Source organism: Falco punctatus (genome assembly GCF_963210335.1).
Source record: "Falco punctatus genome assembly, chromosome: 6".
Lineage (NCBI taxonomy): Eukaryota > Metazoa > Chordata > Aves > Falconiformes > Falconidae > Falco > Falco punctatus.
The window spans coordinates 72,132,550-72,159,302 of NC_137585.1; the positions used below are offsets into that span (position 1 = coordinate 72,132,550).

Sequence of the window (26,753 nt, forward strand, 5' to 3'; positions counted from 1 at the left end):
TGCTGTGGCACCCACCGCCTGGCAGAAACATGACCTGAGCACCTGTATTCTGCTGGTGTTCTGGCAGGCTTTGATGTGTTTGCTGACAGTCAAGTGACAGATAGAAAATGTTGATTTTCAACTGTTTGTAACTCAGTGAGATCAGGGATGAGGAAGAGGTACCAACACGGTCAGACAGCTTTTTGCCCAACATGTTTCAAATGTGCCCATAGATGGACAACTCCTACGGAAGCCATAAGATTTCAGGTCAGGTCAGTATTGTGCAACTCCACCACCCATCGCCAGGCACTCTTTGGCTGTCTGGAGCTCAAAAAAGCAGCCACAGGGAGATCAACACTGGCTTTACAAAGCACACCAAGGACCAGCCATGAAAGACAAGAACATGACACTAGCCAGTAAGTGCACCGAGTCTCAGTGCCACACTTGCTCGGGACCACCAGCTGACTTGTCCCTGTGACTCCCCAAAACACCCCTGGCCGGAAGGGCATCAACCCAAAGCCACAACCAAACCAGCCAGAAATGTGCCAGAGCTTTGTGGGTTATAAAATCCACAAAGGAATGTGAATAATTTGGCCTATGGGAAAAAAGAACATTTCTGCTGTTGTTCAAAAGGGAGGGAACAGCACATTAAAGGTATTTCACAACAACCTCAAAGTATTGGTCCCATGCTGCCAGGTCTTTTCTGTGAAAGATTAAAACCAAGCAGGTGAGCAAAACCCAGGAAACTGTAGCTCAAGGAATGACATCTTGCAGAAAGCAGATAAGAAAAGCAGTCAAGAAGCTAAAATAACATAGGAGCTCAAGAATGAACGTTATACAGCAAGGCTAACCACAGGGGAGACTGGTCAGACAGTTGCTTGTACTATACAAGAATGTCTGGGGGAAAAAACAATTTCTGAAAAATCCAAAATTCTGATTCAGCCCCAGTTCCTGGTGATACCCAAGAAGATGAGCTACAGAACTCTGTAGCCACAAACAACTTCGATTAAACACTCATGTGAGCAAAGTTTCTCTAACAGTTGCTTCTGAAAAAAATCAAAATACAAAGAGAAGAACATATCTGATAAACAGGTTAGCTCACCGAGAAGATGGTGAGAAGGTTTTCCATTCTTTTCCAGCTTCAAAGCTGCACTGAGTCAATATGGCATGACAAACCGCGTGTGCTGAGATCACAGAGCCTGGCACTGAGGCTGGATTTCTAACTCACAGAGAGGTGAATGCTCATCGTCAGTGAGTGAACCACTGGTTCAAGACACTGTTCTCCAGCGGGAAGGGCTCAGGACGCTGTTCCACAGACACCTGCAGCCTACCCACCGGCTGCCAGGTGAAGCCACAACAGACGCCGGGTGTAAGATGCCCGAGAGAGAACAGGGGCTGCTGTTTGCTGATGCTGCTGATGCACCGAACAGGGAGAGGATCTCAGCCAAGCCATCCCCCACTTTCAGCAGCAATGCCACGTCAGAACTGCACTCTCAGGAGCACAATACCATCTCCCACAGGGGGAAGAAAAGCACTTAAGACGTAAAAAGAGGAGGTAGCAAAATGAACAAAGCAAACTTTCATCTCTCCGAGCAGACCCATGCAAGGAGGATCCCTATCATGCAGACAGCCTGGGGATGTCTGATGATGTTGGAGCGACACAGGGGAATTGCCTGAGACACACACAAAAAAATCAGCTTTTGGTCCCAGTCTACGAAGTGCAGAGATGAATCTTCAAGAAGGCCGGCAGCTGGGAGTCCTTCCCATTCAATTAAACACTCCAAATGACTGCTGGCCCTCAAACAGGGAGGTTTTGGAGTAAGAAAGATCAGACAGGCAGTGGTGGAAACACTACTGGTTTTCACCCAGCAACAAAGAAAAATTCCAGTTTCTTGGACACAACTGCCTAATGAGGATGCCCTGCTCTTGGATATATGCTTTGGCCTGGAAGAAGACAACAGATCAAGAGTCAAATCATGCAGAAAGCATCTACAAAACATAAAATAACAAACATAGAAATGTGATGATACTATGTCAGAGTCCAGGCATTATAAACTGCTGCAACTACCTTCTCAGTAGCCAAGTGATGCATCAGTGCTGGTGAGCTGCAGGAGGACTCCCAAACTGAAAGGGCACGAGGTGGCAGGTGGGTCACCATGCAGATACATGCAAAGTAACGCTTCTGGGGAAGAGCCATCTGAACATGCTGCATGATGCTGAACACGGACCTGGTGGGTACAGCTCCAGAAAAAGTCTTGGTGCCGATACTGACAGCTCTCAAAAATCATGGGATCAGTGCAAAAGAGCAGCCAAAAAAGCCGACAAAATATATCAGGGAAGAGGTGGAAAGCAAGGTAGGCAATGTCACTTGGGGCTATGCTGATCCTGCATGTGCATGCCTTCATGTGTGCAGGTCTGGTTCAGCATCTCAAGGAGGAAACAGTGGAACTAGAGAAAGGCCAGAGAAGGGCAACTAAAATGGTCAGGGGGATGGAGCAACTGTCCTACAAAGACAGACTGAGAAGGCTGGGACCCTCCAGTCTGGAGGAGAGAAGGCTGAGGGAAGCACAGGGCCAAGGCTTACAAAGCTCCCCAGGGCAGTGGATACCATGAAGGTGGAGCTGTGGTCTACCAAATCCTGCAGAATTAGGAGGAGAGGGCTCTCAGTGAGACTAGTGGCAGATCAGATTAAAACAGACAACAGCAAGATGACTTTATGCAGCAGGCAATGGTCATCTGGAGCTGGCTGCCACAGGAGGCCATGGAGGTGGGCAGCACTGGCAGATTCAGAGGGAGATTAGATGAATTCCTGGAGAGCAGGTCCTTGCACAGATACTAACAGGACTGAGCAGAGTCATTCCTGTTCAAGTTCCCAGTGCGATGACAGTGGATGCTGGAAGGCACAAGGGGAACGGACAACTCAAAACAGCCAGGCACATGTACTTTCTTTAATTAATAGCATCTTGTAATGCCACTGTCGAGGAGAGGGAACTGGGCTAATGGACCATCAGTCTGATCCCTCCCAGCAAGCTGGTAAGGATATGAAGCTTTAGTGGTCTGCCACAGGGGAAAAAGCCCCCATTCTCCTGATCATCTCAGTAGCTTTTCCATGCTCCTTTTCCAGCCTAAACGAATCTTTCTTGAACACAGATCTCTAGGGCGGTGGATATTACTCCAAATGAGCTCTTAAGTGACATGACTGATAGCCCTAATACTTCCCCGCCTTGTGACTGACCAATTAACCCCTACAGCAGAAGAAAGGTCTGAAAACATAGGCAAGAGCTGTGCCCTTGAAGTTCAGGGAAAAATGTAGGGAATGACTTCCCTGAGCTGTTGCAATGAAAGCTGAACCAATCTCAACATCAAAGGGACTGGAGTGCGGCCTGTGTTTTAGATCAACTGGCTACAGCAGCTGAGTGGATCATCCAGCTGTACTGGCTGAGGGGTCAACCAGCCCTGTAATTCCACCCTTGAATCAACGAGAAGAACGCAAAAGTCTTCCTGAGTTAGCAAGACTAGAATGGGGCAGAAGGACTGTATAACTGGATTAGCCCAACAAAGAATATAAAACCTGAACAAACAGAAGGACCTCAAAGACAGCAACGCACTTAAGATGGTGTGAACCCACTTACGCCTTCAAGGTGATGGGGGACAGCCAGTGTCGTGATGGTGAGCAGATTACTGGTAATGAGAATCACATCTGTATGGTGATTCAGCTGTACGCTGCATCTGCTACACTCTGCTAAGTGTAATTTACATTTGCATTTAATTTAAGTACATTGCTGTACCACTCTGCTAAATCAAAATCTTGTGTAATGGCAAGTAACTTCAAGCAAACTCAGTATGAAACACTGAATCCACCGGGTGTACAATATCTAAGAGCGGCTGGTCAGGGTACTGGACCGTGACCTGGGTTCAGCACATCTGGCTGTTCTCAAGCGTGAGAAAACTTACTCCTCAAGGAGATGCCACCTATGTGGAGATCCATGGGACATTCACGCAGTCCCTAGCACGGTGCTGGGACAAAGAAAATGTTCCCAGCTGAAGTCAGACTGCAGGAAAAAGAGAACAGAAAACCCTGTCCCTGTGCAAAGAAGGAATCCTTTCACAGCGCCCAGTATCTAAAGCTGTAACAATGCAGTGTTTGATGGTTGAAGGAGGATAAAGGCACTATTCCTGCAGCTTCAGCAAGCATGCTGTGGCCCATTCTGGACACTTCATTACTCGAATGATGTTAACCAGCGAGAAGCAGCTTTGAGAAATGCACACTGTTATCAGAAAATTACAAGGGCTGAGTTCTGAGGAAAGACTGAAAGAACCACGCGTTAGGTGGTATCCGTCTGTACCCTCATTACGCGGTATCTCTCTGTACCAAAGGAGCCTGACCTGACAATGAATAACCTGAATCACACACATTCCCAGCAGTAAGAAGTTACTTAGAGGAATGTAAGCTCTGAAGCCTGAATGAAGTTTGTTCTGCTCCGGAGCGCCGTTGTGGCCATCCACCAGAAGAACAATGGGTCCATCAACTAGGACATGCACACATCATCAGGCAAAACTCAGGGGATGTCGGGGGTAAATCTTCACCCACAGGAACCAACCCCTACATCACTCCAGAGAGCACAGCTCTCTGGATTTCTGACTGCCAGTTTCTCCCTTTCAGCATCTCAAAGCATTCACACTGGAGAAAGGCTGCAAAGACTATCCAGATCCTAAAATGCTCCTTCTAAGAACTTGAGCTCTAAGCTGTCTTTCCCACCTCTCCCAGGCAATCTCATTCTCTGGGCTCAGGATGCACTGGTGCAGAAATGCGTTGACATGGGATTTCACTCAAGTCCATGACTGTGATTATCCAGAGGATCTTCTGCACACGCACTTGAGATCTGCAACGAGCTGTCTCCCTCCAAGCCAGGCGACGGAATTCAATACCCCCACACCAGAGCTATTTCCCTCACCAGCCCTCCTTCAACACACTGAGCAAGATGGACTCCTTAAAACTCCAACCTTTTTTCAGCTTGTGAATCATTCTGAGGGCCTTTTAGAATTCCGCTCAGTAATGTCAGATTCATCCCGCAGTGTGAACGCCTGACTTGCACAAAGTGATGTTTCAGTGATCTTCCAAAGCTGCAACCAGAATAGGCAAGTTCACATAACTCTGGAAGTCTGTCCTTTACATATACAAAATCTCTCTGCCACATCCTACGCAATCAACTAACGGTAACACAATTATCTTGGAAAAACCCATATCCTTTGCCGAATTACATTTTTCCAGGGTAATTTCATATCCTGTAACCTACATTCTTTACTTGCAGACACGTCACCTTGCACGGTCTGCTGGAACATGGCTGCTTCAGCAGGAAAGTCAGATCATTCTGCAGCAGTTACTTTATTGTTAGCACTTCTCCCACTCTGTGATACCTGCATCCTTACAAACACGGGGTTTGGTCACTATTTTGAAACACTGATAGAAGCGTTGAGGTCCAGGGACCAAAAAACGTAAAGAGACCTTGCTGGTGATGGCCCCCCTCACTGGTACCTTCCCCTTGGTGGATATTTTCCAAAATGTGCCCCTGCGTGACTTCACAGTGCTACCAAGCTGCCTTTGTCTGTTATTTCCAATTATTATAAATTTATTTATACACAAGTCACATGGTTATTAAGGAAGTCAAAACACCTATGTAAACACAGTCCTCACTTTAACCAGTCCTGTGATGCTGTTGAGAAAGGACAGCAGGTTTGTTTCCACCTTCCATTGAACCACACTGTATGGTATTGATTGCATTTTCATTCTCTAATTCCTTGGTGATTATGCTCCAAATTAATCGCTTCGTTATTTTACCCAGCACTGATGCCAAGCTAAACAAGCTATAGTTTTCTGAATCACCTATTTTATATCCTCAGAATATTAGAATAGCAACAGCTCTCTACCAACTCTTCGAAATTCCATAGATTAGCAAGATTTTGAGGTATTAACATTAGTGGTTCAGACAACTCCTCAGCTAGGCTCTTTTAGACACTTGGGTATATGTTATTCAAGCCTGTTAATTTCAGTATATTTATTTTTAGCAAATACTATCTCACTTTCTCCTTGGTTACAGCTGGGAAACTTTCTGTTCCAAGCACATCATATGGATAGATACATCCTCCTGATTTGTTCCAAACTCAGAGCAGAACATTTCTGCCTTCTTTTTTTTCTTTTTTTTTTTTTTTTTTTTTCACCAGAATATACAATTTTATCATTTACATATAGAAATGGATCTCTTACCAGATTTTTTTTTCTTCTAATGCTCTAAAATTTCTTATTATCTTTACATATTGGCCTTTGATATTTCCTTTGGCTCCCCTTATCAACCTCCTACACACTTTAGCTCAAATTAACCACATTTCCTTCTCCTTCACTCGCTAACCTTTCCAGTAAGAAGGGGATACATGTGTCTATAAGTAATATTTAACTGCTTCTTCATTATCTCACTGAAGTGGGTGATGTCTTGCCCAGCAGATTCCTTCTCAGCCCCCCCCCCCCCCCCCCCCCCGATTTTTGGACTGCATTTAGCAGTGTGTGTCCTCAAATAACCCTTAGATTTCATTAATTATGCAAAATTTATGTTCTCAAATATCAAAACCGGAGGTTTAGAAAAACGGCACCCCTTCCTCCCCAGCAGACACTCACAGGTTGCTGACATGCCGTGCCCATGACAAGCACAGCCAGAGCCTAACCATCAGATCTGCCGCTGCACTTGTACATTTTTATTGGAGCCGTCAACTCTTTTTTTTTTAATCTGTCAAATGAAATTAATACTAGATTATATTACCTCACAGCAACAGTATTTCGTTAGAGGCAGAAGTCTTCTCCTAACCCACGAGAACAGGTGACTGCAGGGGTCTCTTCAGTGCTGATGCAGCCACTGCCCCAGAAGCCTCCTCACTGCCCTACGTGCCCCGCTGTTTTGGCAGCGAGATCCCACATCGGTTGTTCATTGCAATTTTCCTTTAACAATGCTTTTGTACAACTATGTAATACAGACCTAAATAATGAAAATATCCACAAATTTATACCCATATTTGTATTTCATGTCCGTAAGTCCTGTGTGTACATGCACACATGCTCAATGTATGTATGAAATGGAAGTGTATGTACAAAGGCTGTTGTCCACATCACTAGTTACAGACTCCTCAAGGGAAAAAATGAAGGATCTAAAACCTGCCAGGCTCCGAGGAAGACAGGAGGCTGGACACTACAGATTCGAGTCCTGGTCAGACAAGGAAGGGTTTTAAAATCCCACGTCCCAATATGTCTAAACTAGTCCTAAACTGCGGCACTGTCGGTGCTGTCCTACTGACTCAGCGAGCCAGGTGAGCGCTAACTGCGCAGCGGTGTAACTGTCCGCACGTATTTTGTTCTGGTGCTGGGCACGGAGGGACAGTCACCTGGGTACCCTCTGCAGCAGCAACCAGATTCAAACCCCACTTCCTTCAAAGGTACCTCAATAAAGCCCATCGCTCTGCATGACTGCCTGAATCTTTGCAGTTTGAAACCTTCCCTCAAGAAAAGACGTGTCTTTGTGCTACTGCATTTCACCCAGCTACACGACACTGCAACAGCCACATCCCCTTTCCTTGCCTTCTAAAGATAGTAAAGACAGTAAGCAGAGCATCTTCACAATGCATTGTCCACAAGCACTTTCAAACCCTGGCCGTGTGTATATCCCAGGACTGAAGGACAGACATGCTTCACCTCAGCAGCACCTCCAGTATTTGTTGACACAGGCTGTCTGAATGGGGCATAAAGGGGCAAAGCCCACCTACTCCTATTGTTCTGCCAAACCTTTCAGTTCCGAGTGAAAGAGCCCAGATGTTGTGACGGTGCACTGCATGCCAAATTCCTAGGAACATGCCAGCAGTCACCTTCGTTTTTCCTTCAATTCACTTACCTATGTGCACCCTCATTCAGTGATTCATGCCACACAGCAACACCGAAGTGAAGAGGTGACAACAGCAGGGCGAGTTCCTAGCTGGGGAAGTGACAGCACTGTTCTCTCCAACCCTGTGTCTCACCTAGAAGTTGCAGCACTAACAATGGTGTTACCTGTGGTACGCAGTGAACTCCAGAATGGAGACACTTCCCAAAGGCAACCTGGAGGACACCGAAGCCCTGCTGAAATACGCCTGGAGGGCTGCTGGCAGCTCCACCTCAGGTACCAAAACCTTGTCCTGTGCTGCTCTCCAGTAAGACTGTCTCTGCACTTGGTTACTGCCTCCTCAGCCACCTCTGCTGCGGAACACCAGAGGCACAGGGGTCTGCCTAACAGATCTTGCCAAATGGATACAGAAGAACAAAATGCATTTAAAATGGAGAGAGAGCTCTCACTTGGAAGAACAAAATTCAGGAAAGAACAGAGACGCAATTCAGAGGCCACCTTGGCTAAAAACCTCCAGTGGTTCTGCTAGGTGACTTTGTGCTGGGAAAGAGTGAGGAAGAGCACATAGGTCTTTTGCTATCTACCCCAGCCCATGTTATTGTCATGGGGAAGGCTGTCACCAGACATGGGACAAAGACACTGTATGTGGCAACCAGAAATACTGCCCTGGAAGGTTTGCTGCCTGCCCTCAGGTTTGCCAGTGTTGTGGAAAGACTGTGGGACTCCCCTGCCCTGATTACTACCCCTTGTTGCTCATCCAGGTGGGTAACAGCGATACACCCATGACAAACCCTGAGCAGCTCAAAGGTGACTGCAGGGCTTTGGGGTCAAGGGCGATGGAGACACAGCAAGACTGTGTTCCAGCTGTGTTCTCCACAGAGCCTGCCCCCAGTAACTCTTCTGTTTGAAATGAAGACCCACTGTGAAGTGCACACATCTGCCAGATTGATGCCTGGCCACGCAGCGGATGCTGCAGGCTGCAATTCAGCTTCCTTGATCCTGGTATCTCGCTGGAGGATGATGGAAGACTACCAGGGAAAGAAAGACCCTGTGTAACTATGAGAGGGAAGAACACCTTTGCAACCATGCTTACTGATGTGGAGAGAAGGGTTTTAAATTAGGGTCATCAGAGTGGGGACCTAAGCCCAGACATAAGAGAGGAAGGTATGGAGGAGGTATGCCAGTAAAGGTCCACAAGAGGACATTCATTTTCTTGTCCAGAGGACTGGGTATTCAGACCTTCCTTTGGTTCACAGAGCATGGACAACAAACATGAAGAACTGCAAGCCCTACTGCAGTCACAGGGCCATGATGTGGTCAGACTCAGAGACTTGGGACAGCATGCCTTGATCAAGATGTGGCCACAGCTGCCTACAGGGTGTTCAGGGAAGACAGGTGGGGAGGAAAATTGTCTCCGTGTGATGGAGCTCCCAACTGCACAGAGCTGCAACGTAGGAGCACAGACATGCCTTCTGAGAGTCTATGAACCTAGGCTATGAGCAGGAGGGATGCTGGGTCTGTTACCATCACCCAAGAGGAGGTGGTGGGTGTAGTTGACCATAAACAAATAGTGGAAGTCTTGCAAGCCTTCATCCTCTCCAGGATTTCAACGGTCCAGACTTCTGCTGGGAAGGAAATGGATCATTGGCCAGGGAATCCACGAGGCTCCGAGACTGCTGGTGACAATATCCTAACACAAACACTGGCTGCTAGAGGTGACCACCTGCTTGACTTGCCCTGCTTTTTCCAACAGGGAAAAAACTGGTGGCAAATGTGGTCAACAGGGCAGCTCATATTGCAGCAACTGTGAGGCGGCTGCACTGAACTCCTGGAGGAAGGCTTGAAAGGTGAGTAGCAGAGCTGGGATCCTGAGGTTCAGGACAGACTTCAGCTTCCTGAGAAGCAGCCCAAGAGGGAAGAGGGTGCTGGTCGTTGAAGAAAAATTTCTGAGATCTCAGGAACAACCCACCCACCCTGTCATTTAGGAAGACCGGGTATTTATGCAGGTTAGTGTGATAAGGTATCAAGCTTCTTAATGAACTTAATAAACTGCAAGAAGGAGAAACACTGACAGGTACGCAAACAATAAAACCAATGCTCAAGCACCAGGGACAATATCAGGAAGACCAAAGCCCAGCTGCAGCAAAGACTTTCAAAAGACGTTAAGCAGAACAAGGATATCTTCTAGTGGTACACTGGCACCAAAAGGAAGTTCAGGGAAAATGCGAGTCTGCTGATGTAAAATCAGTCATGGAAAATACAGACATGACCAAAGTGTTTAATTTTGGTTTATGCTTCAGCGTTCATGGATAAAGCATGCTCCAGAGCTCAAAGTGTAGTGGATAATGTAAGATGGGCAGCTACTAGTGGGGAAGCAACAGGTTGGGGACTTCTTAAAAGGGCAGCTGCATCCATTGGAGTAGGTTGAGAGGGGGAGCACAAAAATGATCAGTGGGATAGAACACCTCTCCTATAAGGAAGAAAAACCTCCTCACAGAGAGGAAGGCAAACTGCATGCTGGGGCAACATAACACACAGCCTGGTCAGCAGATTGAGGGACATTATCACCCTTTTTACTCAGCACTGGTGAGGCTGCACCTGGAATATTTTTCAGTGTTCAGTTTTTGGCCACTGAGTTCAAGAGAGATGGGGAGAAATTGAAGAGGTCCAAACCCAGATTGCACGACAAAAAAAAAGCAAGCAGTCTACAACTGCTCGCAGGGCACTTACAGAGATGGCAAAACCAAACTCTTTCTGGAAGTAGCAGATCATGTAGTGAATGTGGCCAACAGCTACAAACTGTGGTTTGGGAGCTTCAGGTTGGATTCGGACTTCAGCAAAACCAAATATCTCCCAGGAGCGCAGTGCAGCCCCAGAACAGGCCACCCAAAAGTCTGCAGCACCACCATCCTGCAGAAGGTTTCTAAAGCTTGGCTGGACAGATCCACAGCTGACCTAATGTAGTCCTTCTCAGAGAACCCTTCCAACTAGCACTTCTATGACCGTACAGAGAAGAGAACATACAGCTGTGGGTTCAAAAGCTGGCTCAGGAGGACAATCAGCCCAAACTTACGGTTTCACTGTAAAACAGAGGAATTCATTGCTAGAAAAACCCTCAAAGATCCCCAGAGAGCCCTCACAAGGAGCGATGGGACAATATTCTCTCCATTTTCCCACCAAAAGTTATTTGGAAACTGTACTGAGACACATGCTTGGGGAACTATGAGAAAATCCCTCCATTTTAGGATGTAAAAAAGACTCATCTCATGTGTAACAGGGACACAAGTTTCTACAGTGGATAAGGATTTGACTCAGGCTGAAAACAGGGCCCACCAAGCCACAAAAACCCATCTGCTAATTGTCTTTCTGTTATTAAAAGGAGTATTTCTCACAGGAAATGAACGGTCTCCATCTGACATCCAGGCCACTGACAGAAAAGCTGTGCAGTTTCCAGAGGCATCTAAGAAAAAACATCTGGGAGACTGGAGATGCTGCAGAAGTGCACTGGGCAGCCAAACAGAGGTAGCTGCAGTGATAGGGGGAGTAAAAAACCTGCATGTTCGTGGCAGAGACTGGTCATGTCCTGCCACCATTGAAGGTATGGCTGATGGAGGCATCTCTAGCAACACAGTCACAGTATGGCTTTCAGGACTTAACAGAATAAAGCCAGGCCTCCACGTGTACCACAAGGTCTGGGGTATGGTATAACACTCTTGCCTACAGCCATATGGCTCAACACACCTAGATGTGATGGGCTCCGCAGTGATGAACCTGAGGAAAGTCTTAGAGCTATTTAAGTTCCTGGTCCACCATGAACTGGCGATGACTTCTGTGAGACAGATGGACTGCAAGTCAGCGCCCTGGACACAGGGGGTACAAACCAGATCTCTTTTTGAGGCCATGGAAACACCATGCTCAAAATCATGTTCAAAGACTGAATCTACAAATGCAAGCACTGTGTCCAGGAAAGGCTTCCTTCTCCTGTGTCTGCTGCTGGAGGACAGCAGAGGACAAACTCACAGCAATCTCAGTGTTACTTTGGAGTCTGCAGAGAGATTAACAACTCAGAGCATACAGACACCACAGAATTCTCTGACTTCATGTTGAAGAGGCATCGCTGATTTGTTGTCAAGGCTTTGCCACCCATAAACCAGAGAAGTATCAGTGGCTGTTGCACACACAGCTATATCCATAGTGCTGACAGCACTCAGACTCCAGCAGTTCCTTTGAGAGAAACCCCTGGCAGCACAGAGAACAAAACCCAAACGCTCCAAGCTGCCGCTCCATGCTTGGTATTTCTGACCCACAGTCCTACAAAATAATGTACCTTTTGCCAAGAAACCACAGTGCTGGGATTCACCTGACAGAACGTGCTGTCCACAAAATGGGCACCTACACCGGGAAAAGTTGCCCTGAGATCCCTGTCTGGTCAGGGGAGAGCTAGTCAGCGAATCCACCACATCTGTCACATCTTAAGGCAAACCCCTGGCTAGGTCAGATGAATTCACTACTCCCCGAATTCCATCTCCATGTTTATTTGGCCTCCACAGGCAGAACTGGCAGACTAGACACAGGTAGGTGCAGGCACCCAGGTAACTGAAGCCTGAAGTGAGATGGGATCAATCCCACTGTAGATATCTACCAAAGGCTGTGTACTGAGATCAACTGTGGTGTTGCAGCAGCCCTGTGGACTGCAGGACCACAGCAGTATTTAGGAAATTGAAGTGTCCCACGGATAGCTGGCACCTGGATGTTGAAATGTGAACAAGAACACTAACAAGCCGGTGCTAACGAAGCCAACCAGAGAAAAGCTGCCACTTGGCTTCATGTTAGAGCTGTTCTCCAACCACTCTGCTCGGAGTGCATATGATGGAAATGCAGCTAAAAGAGATGCTGAGTAAACTTTGAGTTACTTATCTAGCTATTTCTATACATAGAAATACTGTGGGAGAGAGGGTGAGGGGTGGTGATCTCAGCACTGGAAGATCAAGGACAAAGCTTGATGCCTCTGATCCACCTGCCCTAAGCAAGCAGAAGCCCTGGGAATTTTCTGTCCTTTCTCACTGCTGGCACAGCCCATGTCAGCCAACACAACAGGCTAGTCTGCCCATGGCTGATCTGAATCACACTCATGTAACAGATGGGGAAGGTTAGTCACCAGGAAGAAAGGGCAGCCTGCTTATCGGTGATGAACCCACCATCTTTCTTTAGAAGGTCTGATGATACAAACTAACTTCACTTGGTTCGTGTATTTGTTTTAGCCTAAGAATCTGCAAAACAGGATCCTTTGGTTGCTCGATCAGCAGACAACAAAGATGCCAAGCGGTTACTGCTGGAGATTCACCCGGACTTCTTTTCTTGAAACCCAGGCAGATGCAGATTTTGGAAGTCTCTGTGCTTTTGCTAGGTAAATGAACAAAGCAGTGAGCATGCCCATCAGAAAGCACAAGCAGATGTACAGTTTGAGCCTGACAGAGCAGCCACGGAGAGGTCAAAAAAGGAAATGGCGAGGCAGGGGTTACAAAGTAAACAAAGGGGTTATATAAAATAAACACAAAAGGCCAAGAGCAAGCAGCAGTTCATGGGAAAATGCTGAAGGGCTGCAAGACAAATGCAAGTAACTCGACCAGATTCCCTTGCAGACCCTTGCCAATGTTCTGCCTGTTTTCTGCCTTCAGCCAGCCCAAAGCTCAGCAGTAAAGCAGGAAGCCTCTGTCCAGGCTCCTAACAGAGAGAGGCACAAAGAGGAAAGAGGTGCAGGATGCAATCTCTCTGCCCTCTTGTGCGTTATGCAAAATGACCTGAGCATCCCCACTGTCTTGCAGGCTTTATTCTCCTTGAGGCAGAATTCCCTCCCTGTGGGCATAGCACTAATCGGGTCAGGACAACCAGGTCTGGGCATCTGACAGCTCCCCTACAAGCTTACCATCTAGGCAGTACACAAAATCTTCAGTAGTAATAAAACTGGGATCAGATTTCCATACATTGCAGCAAGCAGGGGCTGAGTCAACATAAAAAGCAGGAGATTTAGCACCAGTGACCACTCCACATGGTTTGCTGGGATTAAAAAATGAACCTCTTTACTCCGATATGAAGAGAAGGCTTAAGTATCTAGACTTCCTGAGAGAGAGGATTTGAAGCATGACAAAAGAGAGAAGAAAAAGCAACAAGTCCAGAAGGTGAGGAAAAAAGAGATGGTATCTCTGCAGAAGGAGAGGAAGGGCCAGATATTCCAGTCTATTATGGTGCTTCAGAGCTAAAACACTTGGAAGACTGGGGTCTTGGCTGGTGTAAGGGCCTTGGCTTTAACTGTGAGGGCAAAATTATAAACGTGCTTCTTCTGATGCTTTCATTTCTGTTGGTAGGTGGCATTGTAGGATTGAGGTTACATCTCTCCACAGCTCCTGGCTCCCTCTGCTACAGCTCAGAGCCAGAAGACAATCCAAGGTGGAGAAGCATAAGGATGCTGGGCAGCCTGGCAGCAGGGATTTCTGTTAAAGCTGTGATCAGCAGGAGATACATTCCAACAGAGAGGGGTGAGCAGGCAGTACCAGCTGCAGAAGGGATGGGTTGTGATTAGGTGGATTAGGCGATCAAAGGCTAATCACCACAGTCATAACAGAGCAGAGCCACAATGAGAGCTGGGGCCCCCCTATGACCTGATCAGTGTCAGTGGGGCACCCTGGCTCAGCTACCCCAGGCCCCCTGCAGCAGAGGGACAGTCCCTGCTCTGTGTTCCAGACCCACGGGATAAGCTGATGGGAGAGGATCTCTCCAAGTCACCCTGCAGACTGAGGGGAACTACTGCCTCCAGGGGTATGGGACTCATTATGGGATGCCAGAAAGCGCATTCTGGGACTATGCCAGACCTACTGAGATGCTCAGTGCAAGAACAAAGGCAAGAAAAAGGAGGGATGATGGATCAGGCAAGAACAAGCACAGGAGAACAAAGCACAGGGGCGGAAGAGGCCAGCTGAATACCAGGTTGCTGTCAGTCCGCTTGCCTGGCTATGCCCTGCACTTGGCCACCACAGTCTGACATGTCTTGTCACTGCACTGCCTCTGTTGCCATTCTTCTGGGTGAGGGTGCGCTCTGTACTGTGTACCTCTGTGTGCATGTGCATGAAGGTATAGCTGCCAGCAAGTGGGGAAAGGGCTGTGGGTGGTAGAGCCCCATAGGTGTTGGGGTGCCAGCAGCTCCGGAGACCGGACTGCCTGCATATCATATGTCGATGCATGTGTAGGTGCATTTAATTTGTGTGGAATCATCAAGCTGGACTGGCCAGTGAGTAGGATAAGAGGCTTAGAGCCAGGGATCAGAGAGTCATAGACCTGGGGCAGATACTGGAAAGACTGGGGGTCTGGGAATTTCTGCTGGAGGGACCAGACTGACCAGTGGGTTTGAGAGTCAGCTACTGGTAAGGCCCAGTATCTGGAGCAGCTGCCAGGGACGCTGGTTTGTGTTTGTGCGTGCCTGTGCATTTGGCAGCTGGGGAGACCCAGGACTGGAAACCAGCTGCCGGACAGACCAAGAATCTAAGGCCTGGGGAACCCTGTGCACAGGTGTGTCAAGAGATCCAAGCACCAGTAAGTGGGTCTCGGGGGTTTACATGCTCAAGATGCCAGCAACTTGAGGGGAGACTGGGGGAGCTAGGGGCCAGCTACTGGGCAGACTGGGGGTCCAAGGCTAGCTACTAGAGGGATCCATATTGTATATACATATACGTATACATTCTCTTCTGACAGGCTTTCATTGTGATCAGTTGGGGAAGAACAGGGTCAGGTCATTTGTGCTGTTTGTGTTTGCATGATGCTGTGTTTTCTGATCCACGTGGCAGGCTGTGTGCTTATGTGTATATTGTGCTATGTGCATGTGTCCCCATTGGGAACGCATGTTCCAAACAGGGGAACATGGAGAAAGTATCAGGTGAGGACACCAGTGCTCATCAAATGAGCATCCTGTACTCCATACAGCCATCCCATGGATCCCACTGGCAAAGCCACCCCAACCTGCCAACAAAGCAGGCTCAGCTGGTCCAGGCCAGTCATGCCCTCCATTCATACAGAAGGTGCTGCAGAGAAATGGAAGGCTAAAAGGCTGGGGGATCTGCATGGCACAGCAGGCTTGGCCAGAGGGCTGGGATGTTGCAGTTTCAACACCGTACAAGTCAGTCAGGTCCCGTACTACAGTTATTGTAGGTTGGTATTAATTAATGAAAAAGCTTCAATGCTAAATGCTGAATTTGCCTGAAGCTCTGCTCCCATGTCAGGGGCAGATTCCCCTCTGCAGGTCTCCTTCTCTGGGTGATCTTTGATGTCTCTTTCAAGTCACCATCAGTTGGACTCCCAGGTCTAACCTGTCAGGTAGCTCTGCTCACTCCTCGTGACAATGCCCCACAGAAACACATCTCACTCCTTCCTGCAAAGGGGAGCCTCGCGGAGGAACGGGAACTGCTGGAGCACCCACCGGACTGCCTCCAGCACCCATGGCCACCCCTCTCCCAGCTGCTGAATTAGTGTGAGGAAGACTAGGGCAGGTCAGGACTTGCCTGGAGCTGTAAGCAGTGTCCCTGCCACCTGTCCTTGCATGAAAGAGCCATTCTGTGGTACTGGAGGAGATGCTCCACACCACCGGACAAGGTCAGCTCTCACAAGGTCAGTTTAGTGTCACTAAACACTTCTCTGCCTGCAAACATGTCTCAGGGCTTTCCACCTGTACTTTGTTATCTGAATTTGCTAACTCCAATGTGAAGGCAGCTTACATGTATCTGGCTGTCTAGCACTGATCTCCAATACCAAGATATCTTTAAAGCTAAAAACCTAAAGATTAATTGCAGCAAGAGATGGTCTCAGGCTACAAGTCACAAGGCTAGAAATGAAGTCTCAAACTTAAAATGCCCATGCACCTTCTACCCAAATTTAACACCTCTCTAATCCACACACTTGCACAGGATGATCAAAGTGGTCCCAGACCTGTAGAAGGCTTCAAGCTATAACACATCTACCTTTCCTAATACTGCCCTCCAATGTGGCTGTACATTAAGGCCAAAGCTGCTGTGCTCATTCTAAACCCACCTCCAGCTTCCCTTCCCAAGGAAACCGCACATGCTTATTGCTCCACTTGCCATAGACTTAACGATCACGCAGCCACAAGGGAAGTCAGCTCAGCTGTCTGGTCCCAAGGGAACGGTAACCCGCTTAGGGCAGGTTATCGGCTAAATACATTTATTCCGCAGTTGAACATCCAAACTGTGAGGGAGGGGAGAGGGCCTGCAAGTCTCAGCCAGGACAAGGCTGCTCCACTGCAGCACTAACCTGCTCCTCACACACTCCATGACTTTATATGCCTTTAACATTCTTCCTTGCTTTGTAATGATACTACGTATCAGAAAAAGAATCAGCTCTATAACCATTTTATCAGATCTATGACAATTGGTACTTCACTGGCTTTCTTTGGAGGCTGCAGAAGACACACCAACAGCACAAATAGCATTGCTGGCAGCAGGCTATTTGGGTCACGCAGCCTTTGCCAGCACCCGCCTGCTCGCAGCTTTTGGGGGACTTTCTGGCTGTAAGAACTGTGCCCACGCGCAGGATGGACAGAGCAAACGGCCCCACTGGGAGCTGCTCCCTAGGAGGTTTGCTGCAAGTACGGAGGGGAAATCTGGGCCCCACTAACCGCAGAAAGAAGTCACAGAATCACAGAATCATTTAGGCTGGAAAAGACCTTTAAGATCATCAGGTCCAACTGTTAACCCAGCACTGCCAAGTCCACCACCAAACCATGTCCCTGAGCACTGCATCTACATGTCATTTAAACACCTCCAGAGATGGTGACTCCACCATGTCCCTGGGCAGCCTGTTCCAGCACCTGCCAACCCTTTTGGTGAAGACATTTTTCCTAATACCCCATCTAAACCTCCCTTGGTGCAACTTGAGGCTGTTTCATCCTGTCGCCTGTTACTCAGAAGAGACCAACCCCCACCTTGCTGTAACCTTCTTACAGGTAGTTGTAGGGAGTGAGAAGGTCTCCCCTCAGCCTCCTTTTCTCCAGGCTGAATAACCCAAGTTCCCTCAGCCACTTCTCACAGGACTTGTGCTCCAGACCCTTGTTGTGCTCTTCCCATTGCAAGTAAGCCCAAGTGCCAACCTGTACCTCTGCTGAGAGGTCCTCAAGCCTGGCTCCCCCCTCCCCTTCCCCCTGTGGCTCACTGGCCACGGGATTCCCCGTGCTCCTGGCAGCACATGGCTCCACATCTCTGCACGTTGGCTGTCAGCCCTCCCACCTGCCCTGCTGCAGCCAGCTGCGTGGGCATGGCACCGTGCACAGGACTCCCTGCCTTGGACGAAGGGCCCAGCACAGCCAGTGCCTCAGCACGGACACACCACAGCCAGTCCCTGCTTCAGGCACAGGGTTTCCATCAACTACGCATTCAAGGTCAAGTCCATCACTGTGTCTGAGGTACTTGCTCCTGAGAAAGCGCAGCTAGAAAGATCCCACAGAGCAGTGATGGAAGCTCCAGGGTGCCTCAACCAACTGCCTGGTATGGTTGTGAGGACCACCCCTGGAAAACAGAGCATTTTTCAGTGTGAGCTTCAGACTGCAGAGAGATTTGCAGCAGCTGAGCTCAGCAAAGCCTCACCACCGGCCCAGGAGCACTTCCACAACCAGTACAACTTCACACATCCACCTGCCAGAAGCATGCAGCTCTGCTTGCCTTACACCACGCACAGCCACAACCTACACCACACCACCACCACCACATTGGACCAGTGTCATATACTGCATTGCTGGATTTAAAGCCTTATGATTTTTGCACGTGAAGATGCAAGAAAGCAAAATCCCACAGGATGCCAGCCCTTCCTCTGACTGTACAGACTGCCTGTTCAGCATGCGCTGCTCAGCACTTGCTATGAGGAGAGGCCCAACCACTCCGCCTACCTCAAACCTTCACACAAAGGTTCCCTTCCCATCCCATCTAAGCACGTATGGTGTCAATTCAGCCTCATTCCACCCCTGCTGCCACCCCCTTGGAAGGGGCAGGATTCACCTCACATCCCTTCCTGCACAGACTGTGTATACACCTCTGAAACAAATTCTCTGGGATCTCTTTAACAATTAAGGTACAGAAACGAGCATCTTGACCGAGTGATCCACCAACACTTTAACCACTTCTCAGCTGCCTTATTGTAACGGCCTTATCTCCGGCTTTAAGAAATGCATACTTGGCCTATTCATACCATATCCATTTGGCATGGATTCTGAACATAATTTTCACTTGCAAGTTATGTCTCCTACACCTTCCTCCTATAGAGAGAAGAGTCCCTATAAACACTAACAAATCAATGTTATTGCTCTCTTTTAAATCACTCCTTAAAACCATCCTCTGTTGCATTCACTAGAAGATGAAGCAGCTGATATGCCAAGACTGCTCCCTGCAGCATCAGCTCACTGTCCAGAGGCAGTGAGCATCAGCACGGGAGCATCCCATTGTCCCTGTGCTGGGACCCAGCTGTCACCACCTGCTCTGTGCAGGGGCTGTGCGCCATACAGCACATATCACAGTGTTGTCCTGACCTGTCGCTGACATTATGCGCATACACTGATACAAATAAGAACATAATAATAATAATAATAACAACAACAACAATAATAGTAATAAAATAATAATAATGCCAAGCTGTGGGAACAAGCAAGTGCTGTCACTGCTGGAGACCTGCCAGCCAGCTCCAGAGTCCTACCCCTGTGCTCTGGGGAGATTGCACCTCTGTGTCGCATCGCTGTGCCTTGCTGCCAAGCCCTCTGGCCACTTGTTCAACGTCAAGTTGCCAGTGACTCTAATCCTGGCTTTCCTTTCTTTTAAACATGCCCAGGAAAATCCAGTCAGCTGTGGCCTCAGAGCAGAGTGAAGGCAGTACAGAGCCCCCAGCATCGCCCTCTTGAGAAAGGGAAGGGGCCAAAGGGGAGATACAAGAGCAGAGCTCTATGTACCCAGTCAATGTAATCCTTCTCTCTAGATCCCCAATACTTGTGCCACATTGGGTAAAAGCTGTAATAAGTATCAGTACAAAACAATCCTGATTGGCCTCCAGAGAAGGCATCTAATGAGTCTTTTCTCCAACCTCCATTTTTCCCATAATTTCAGTCAGCAGAAGGGAATCTGTCAGCTCATATTCTAGCACAGACAGCCTGTATCTGCTTGAAATTATTGTACCTGAAGTACATTTTTTCATCAAGGTATCTAGGCAGCAGGCATTTCAGGAACAATTACCACCCAGTTCCCAAAGCACTTTATAAAGGAAAATAACTTTATGCAAACTGTAGACCCTTGCCCTGCAGACCAAGACGCTGCTGGCAGCCATTGGTCACTCTCCCTGCCGCATCCGGGCTCACCTCGATCAGAAAGTCTCCTGTGCGAAGCCCTGCTCTCCAAGCGACACCTTCCACATCCACTGATTCCAGGTACTGGAGTGCAGGGAAGGCTGGGGTTGGGGTGAACTCCTCAATTGGGGTTTCAGCTGCAAAACACAAAGAGAGAGAGATTGAGTGTGGCAAAAAGCAACCAAAAGGTGGACAAGAATGTTCAGGAGCCTAGGAAAATATCTGTACATTGGTTCAGAAAGAACACGTATGCAAGGCTTAGCTTGACATCAACGCAGGAACCAGAGGTAATGCTACATATCTACAGTATTCATCAGCTTTAGACTCTGAGAGAGCCCCAGAGCCTCCTGGACATGTGTGACTCCCAGAGTCACATATATTCCCACAAGGTCCTTAAAGCCTCATCCACCTCCCAGTACCACAGACAAAATGAGGACATCTATGAACAATGCCAAGAGGGGAAGAACTCACTCCTTCCATGTCTACATTTGAGTTAGCAGCTCCAGGCCTTTTTCTTAGTCAGCAGAGAAAAAGCCATGTGCACCATTCACCTGAGCTGCAGACATGGCACCTGCTTCCAGTGCCCCAGACTGGTGCCCCTCTCATGCTGGTCCTCTACAGGAGACCATTAGCTCAGGAGCAGAGAGCCACTGGTTGATGGACATCAACATTAGTCATATGAACCCCATTCTCCATCAGTGAGATATGAATTGCATTCCTGGTTGGAAAACCTGCTCCCACCCTCAAAAAAACCACCATTTCCAGGGAAGGGACTTTCTCAGATAGACCCAGGCAGCACGCCTACTTTATCCAGCTCCAGCACATCTTGCTTCACTGTCCATCCAGGATGAAGTAATTTTGCATGGGGAATGTCCTACTTACAGCAGAGAGATGCCCATGTGATGTATGCACCTTGTGCGATGCGACAAAGGAACAAGCTTCCTTTGCCTGTTTATCAAGGGCAGATCTGCAGATGTTCAGAAACACCCAATCCATTAAAGAAGTTAAGCAGAAAGGCCACAGCTACTTTTTATGTGCTGGCCAGACTCCGCTCACCCGAAACTGCCCGCGGTACCCTGATGGGTTGCTGTCCCCAGCACAGAATATATCACTGTGGCTGTTTCAGGGGCTGGTCACGATGCTCTGAGAAGATTTTTATTGCAAACAGACCTGCTGCTTGTGTAGCTGCTTTTGGCCAGAGGGGATTCACGTCTCGCTAGACAAGACCATAGCATTGGATCAGTGAGGACCTCTTCACTAGGCCTTATATGACACCTGAAGCTCGAGACATCCCTTTTCTAATGGCATGCAATCTCATTACTTGCTTTCAGGTGTTATCAGGCAGGCAGCTGTTCTGAATAGCTGGTGCCACAGATGAGGGAAGAGAGAAGTTACCTTTCCAGGAAAAGTGCTGCTTCTTGGCACTACGACACCTGGGCACTGACTTGTGTAGCCTTCCAGAGAGCAGCATCTAGAGGGTCATTCCAGCTCTTCCTCCACTTAGTGGCAGTCCCAGGACTAGCGAGGGGACTGTAGCACCTCTGTGCTACACTGGTTCTGGAGCTGTTCTCAGCTGGAGGCAGCCTCAAAGATGAAGCTGAAGATGGGCTACCAGATACTGGAGTATGCAGCAAGTGAGGGAGTTGGGGGGTGAAGGTGCAATCCTGAAACCACCTGTGCCAACTACTCTGTATTCCCTGCCTGCAGAAACAAGAGACTATACTCCACGTCACCTGACTGTCACCGACAAAGAAAATTATTGATGCATTAGCAGTAAGGGGCTGAAACCCCCAGACACACTCTGACAGATGTGCACTCTCCTGCCAAGCGTGATACACACTGGAGGGTCAGTGAGTGGGTTTTTCTCCTGCTCTCCCTGGGACAGCCCCTTTGTTCAAGGCTAGCTGTCAAGTAACAATCGCAGCTGTACAGCAGAAGTCCTCTCCTGCAACAGCAATACAGCAGTTATTCCGCTGAGTAGCTCTTGAACACACTTAAACCACCAGGAGGAGATGAGGCTAACAAGCCACTGTTTTGCTAAATGATGCAGCATATGTCATGCACCAAAGATGCCAGCGCCTGAAACATCCACGTTTGGGCTGCTGACCAGTGGCTGGCCAACAGCACGGCACTGCCACTTGCACAGCATCAGTTTAAAAGTGCGGTGCAGAGTTCCTGGCACCAGTGGCGGCGACATGGACTATCTCAGCCCCCTGCTCTACGCAAGCAGTAAGTTTAGTTCTAGTGGTCTTGACTGGGGTGCATACAGATTCCTGGCAAATGGTGTATGTGATGTTGTGATGCGTTACTTTGCATGACTTTCTCTAAAGTGTAATTAATACAGGAGCATGAAGAAGGGCCTGCAAACCAGCACCAACACCAGCACAAGGGACTCTCACAGTCTGGCTGTGATAGCTCGTACTGTCCCTGCCTCGAGCAGAGTAATTCTCACATGGGTAGGGGAGAAGCTGAAACTGGGTGGTAAGAAATGCAACAGTGAGGCCACGGTTGCATGAAACAGCTGGCTCAGATGCAGAGCTCAGGAATTCTAAAGAGAGACACGCTCCCCAAACCCTGGCCAGGCTGGCAATTTCAGAGCCAGGTGAACCAAAGGCTCTCACTCAGGGCTTTTCAGTGGATTGATGGAGGTGTCTTTTTCTCACAGGAATCTTTAGTCTGTGCAGGATTCACTGTCTCATCTTCATTCGGAAGAGCCATTGGTAAAAGGACACTCTTTGATAGTGTAGGGACAGCTCTGAGCAGGATGCACTGAAGGATCCAGGCTAACTTTCTATGAAATCAAACACCACATGTCTTCTTTAGTGGCTGGTGATGCTTGAAAAAACCATTTGCCTTAAACACATGCAAAAAGCACGTCAGAAAAAAAACGTGATTATCTAGTCTGATATCATGCATGACAACGGCCAGAGCCTTCAAGAAAGGTCCCTGCAGGTCTGCCTCACCTCAGCTGATGTATGCAGAAAGCATGGTTTAGTTTTGTTAGCAATATAGGCAGTGATGTACTGTATCAACAGGCCTAGGTAAATTAGTTTTCACTCTAAGTCAGGGGTCCTCGAACTTTAACCAGGGGGCTGGCATGCGGATGAAGTGGCATGCAGCCATCTGCGGCTGCTTGGTTCCCCCCCCCCCCGCCAACCCCCGGCAGGGGGGGTCTGTAAATACCGGGGGCTGGATTGAGGACCCTGGGGGGCCGTATCCGGCCCACGGGCCGTAGTTTGAGGACCCCTGATCTAAGTCTGTTATCAAAACAATGTATTTTTTAAGAGCTGTGTCAAAACCCTAATAAAGCAGTAGATTTAGTAACACAGTCAGTGGATGATCTTGCACATACATCTCCTTTGACATCAGGTCACTCCAGTAAATGTGACCTACATTCTTCCTTTCGTGTGAAATGTATAGACACTGATGTAACACAGAAAAAAATATTTCCATCATTTACCATACCACTTATTATTTTATTTAAAATTTTTATGCAAGATTTTTCTGCTAAATCAGATAGCCATTAGCTAGTACCGGACCAAGTTTGCCTGACGAGATGTTAACATGCTGAATGATCTGAGATGGTTTTTATCAACAGCTTTCCATGACTTCTTCCTTTGATGGAAACTAGCTTAAGTGGCAAACAGTTGATAAGTCATCTTACCTATTTTTAGAAATGCTAACGTTAACATCTGATTTCTCCAAATCCCTCAGGACTTCCCCCACGTTAAATTCAACTCTTTGGATCTGTGTTGACCAGCAAGTTTTTTTCAATAGCCTGAAGCTCAAAGAACCACAAACATGACCTTGCTGTAGACTGCAGCTGCAAAACTAGGTGCCCAATAACTTACGCTAGATGCAGGCCCAGATGGATACAAAGTTTAAGGTGAGAAAGACCTTGTATATTGCCTGAACCTCTGAAAATGAGAAAAAGGGGAGACTCAGGCTCTCTGAATGTCAAGTAAATTATTTATATAATTATAATGAGACATACGGTCTCTGTAGATTATCAGCACTGTACTTCACAAAACAGGAGCATCAGCATGACAACCAGTGCTGCCCTCTCATCATACATGCATCATAATTAAGTCATGAAAAGGTTAAGTGGAAGCCCTGGTCCCCGGGGAGGACAGAGTTGGACAGATGACAATTTAATTGGTTTCCTAGCCAGGAGAAGGAGCCTGATGTGAGCAAACCAGGTTACCACAGTGACTCCAGATACACCCATCCCACCAGGCTTGCCCCCCCTTGGATCCCACGGTTGCACAATTCAGCAGCACTGCCCCACACTTCCCTACCATGGGGCTGGTGACAGCCAGCGCATGGTGAAGGAATCCTAAGTCACAGCTCAGAAAAGAGTCACCTGAGGGATAGCTCAAGGATCCATTTTTTGTACTGGTCATCAAAGACACAAACTGATAGGGAATACAGATAAAATTAACCTAGGAAACCCAGCCTTATAGCCAATTTTGTCACCTGCATTATTGATGTGTTACATGAGGACTCCAGGCACATAATTTTCCGTGGGCTGGAAGCCATATATATACAGTAACTGCATGCCGTGATACACGATTTGTAAAGTGTCACTAGTGCCTTAAAGATTCAGTAAACAAGAAAATACATCCTTGAAGTTGGAACCGTATCCTTATGAAACAAATACGAGAAGCATAATTTAACAGACAAGGGGGAAAAACACCGACAGAGAAAGCAACCAGCTCTCCTCTGCTACCGCCTGAAGTCCCAGCACTTACAGGGAACAAGAAAGAAGCTCTAGTAATGGACAAGTCAACATGAACCAAACCACCCCTTTTCGATGCAGACAATGAGGTCTGCAGGGCTAACTGCTCTGGGTGTCTCCAACAGCCACGTCAGGCAGTGGATGGAGGAGCTGTGACTTCCAGGTGTAGGTGCAATCCAGCGCTGGACTGCCCATCTGCCTATATTAATCACAGACTCAGGCAATACGGAGGAAACCTACTGGAGTCTGCAACTGTGCTGCCTTGTTTCAGAACTTTCCCTTACAGCTGCTTTTAGTTACAATTTAGTCAAATATACCAGTGCTGTGATTGTACCTGGCCAGGCCAGTACTGACACTGCTCTATACTCTACTGCAAAGGGAGAAAATTCTCCTGCAGTACACAGTAATTAAAGCCTCCTGGGTAAGTACCAGAGAAGTCGTAAAATCAGCTTACCACCTGAAAGCCCAGCCCTGCCCTTACTTGTGGGCACCGGGCACATCATTTTCTCAGAACAGAACAAAACTAAATGAAATGTATGTTGACAGCAACCCTATGGAGCACCTGCAACAGTGCCATGTGCAGGAGACCCTGGTGGTGGGGATGTCTCTTTCCAAAGCACCAGAGTCTTCTGAAGGGGGCAGAAGCGCCTCTGGAAACTAATGCTCTGGCAAAGGCAAAGTCTGTGCAGCCACAAGCCTGATATGGGAAACCTGTGCTCCTCTGGGTCACAGGAGATGGAGCCCTACACAGAAGATGCTGCAGCACATGCTGCCTGAGCATGGCTGTAGGCAGGCACCCACGCGCTGCCTGCAGGCAGCATGCCTTTCAGAATGGCCTGTGGTCAGTACTGGCCACGGGGAAGGGACGGCTCCCAACAAACCTCAGGAGCTTGCTCTTCCCTAAAAGCCAGCTTTTCGGAGGTGGTAGACAGATGCCGATGTCAAGGGGACTGCAGTAGGCACCAGCCTGGTACTGAGATGCCCGATCCATCTGTAGGGCTGTTCTGCTGGCAGCTGGAGACCAAGGAGCAGGGTGGACACACAGGGGATGGTCAGAAGAACCAATATGGTTTATTGCCCAGAGCTGCCGAGCATACACCCCTGTCAAACAGCCCCAGTCACATCACTCACACACTGTTGTAACCTTTCCACTGGTTCCTGACGCTCCTTTTTGCTGCTCCAGTTTCCTCCCAAATGAACAATCTGCCTCTAGCTACTTTCCCCCCCATTCACCCCAGTTTTGCTACATCTGTGCTCAAACCTGGTATTTTTAATACCATTACCTAGGTAATCCCAGCTTTATCTGCTATCACTGGGGGGTTACCTCCTGGGGATCCCAAAGGTCTCTAGTATTCCCTGTCAGTTATCTGTGAAGTCTGGCCACTTCTAGCATCACTCCCCACTCCACACTGACGAAATCCAGCCATTCCTCCAGAGCGCTGCCTGTGACACTGTCAGCTCCCTCACCATTGTCTCAACACCAACAAAACAAGAAATATTAACCAGAACAACCTGCAGTGTTCAGAGCTGGCTCTAGCCCTGGTGATGGAGGAGGACACCAATACTTCTTACACAACCTGGGAATCCTGCCCTATGCCTCTCATGGAGGCTGAGAGGCAGGAAACCAGCCACCACAAAAACCAGCTTTGGACCAGACCCTCCAAAATATCATTTCCAGATCAGAGCCTGCAGGAAAGCTTTAGGACAGAAGTATGTAATTCAGTGACAATTCATC

General features: G+C 48.2%; 1 protein-coding gene across 3 annotated transcripts in view; it reads right to left on the minus strand.

Moving 5' to 3' along the window:
• The window catches only part of SHANK3 (SH3 and multiple ankyrin repeat domains 3), a 369,137-nt gene that overhangs the window by 50,570 nt on the left and 291,814 nt on the right, over nt 1-26,753 (minus strand). For all 3 annotated transcript variants that reach the window (XM_080390963.1, XM_080390961.1, XM_080390962.1), the window contains one exon: nt 20,293-20,417. In XM_080390963.1, coding sequence (XP_080247089.1) covers nt 20,293-20,417 — 125 coding nt within the window. The remainder of the gene's footprint in view (nt 1-20,292; nt 20,418-26,753) is intronic.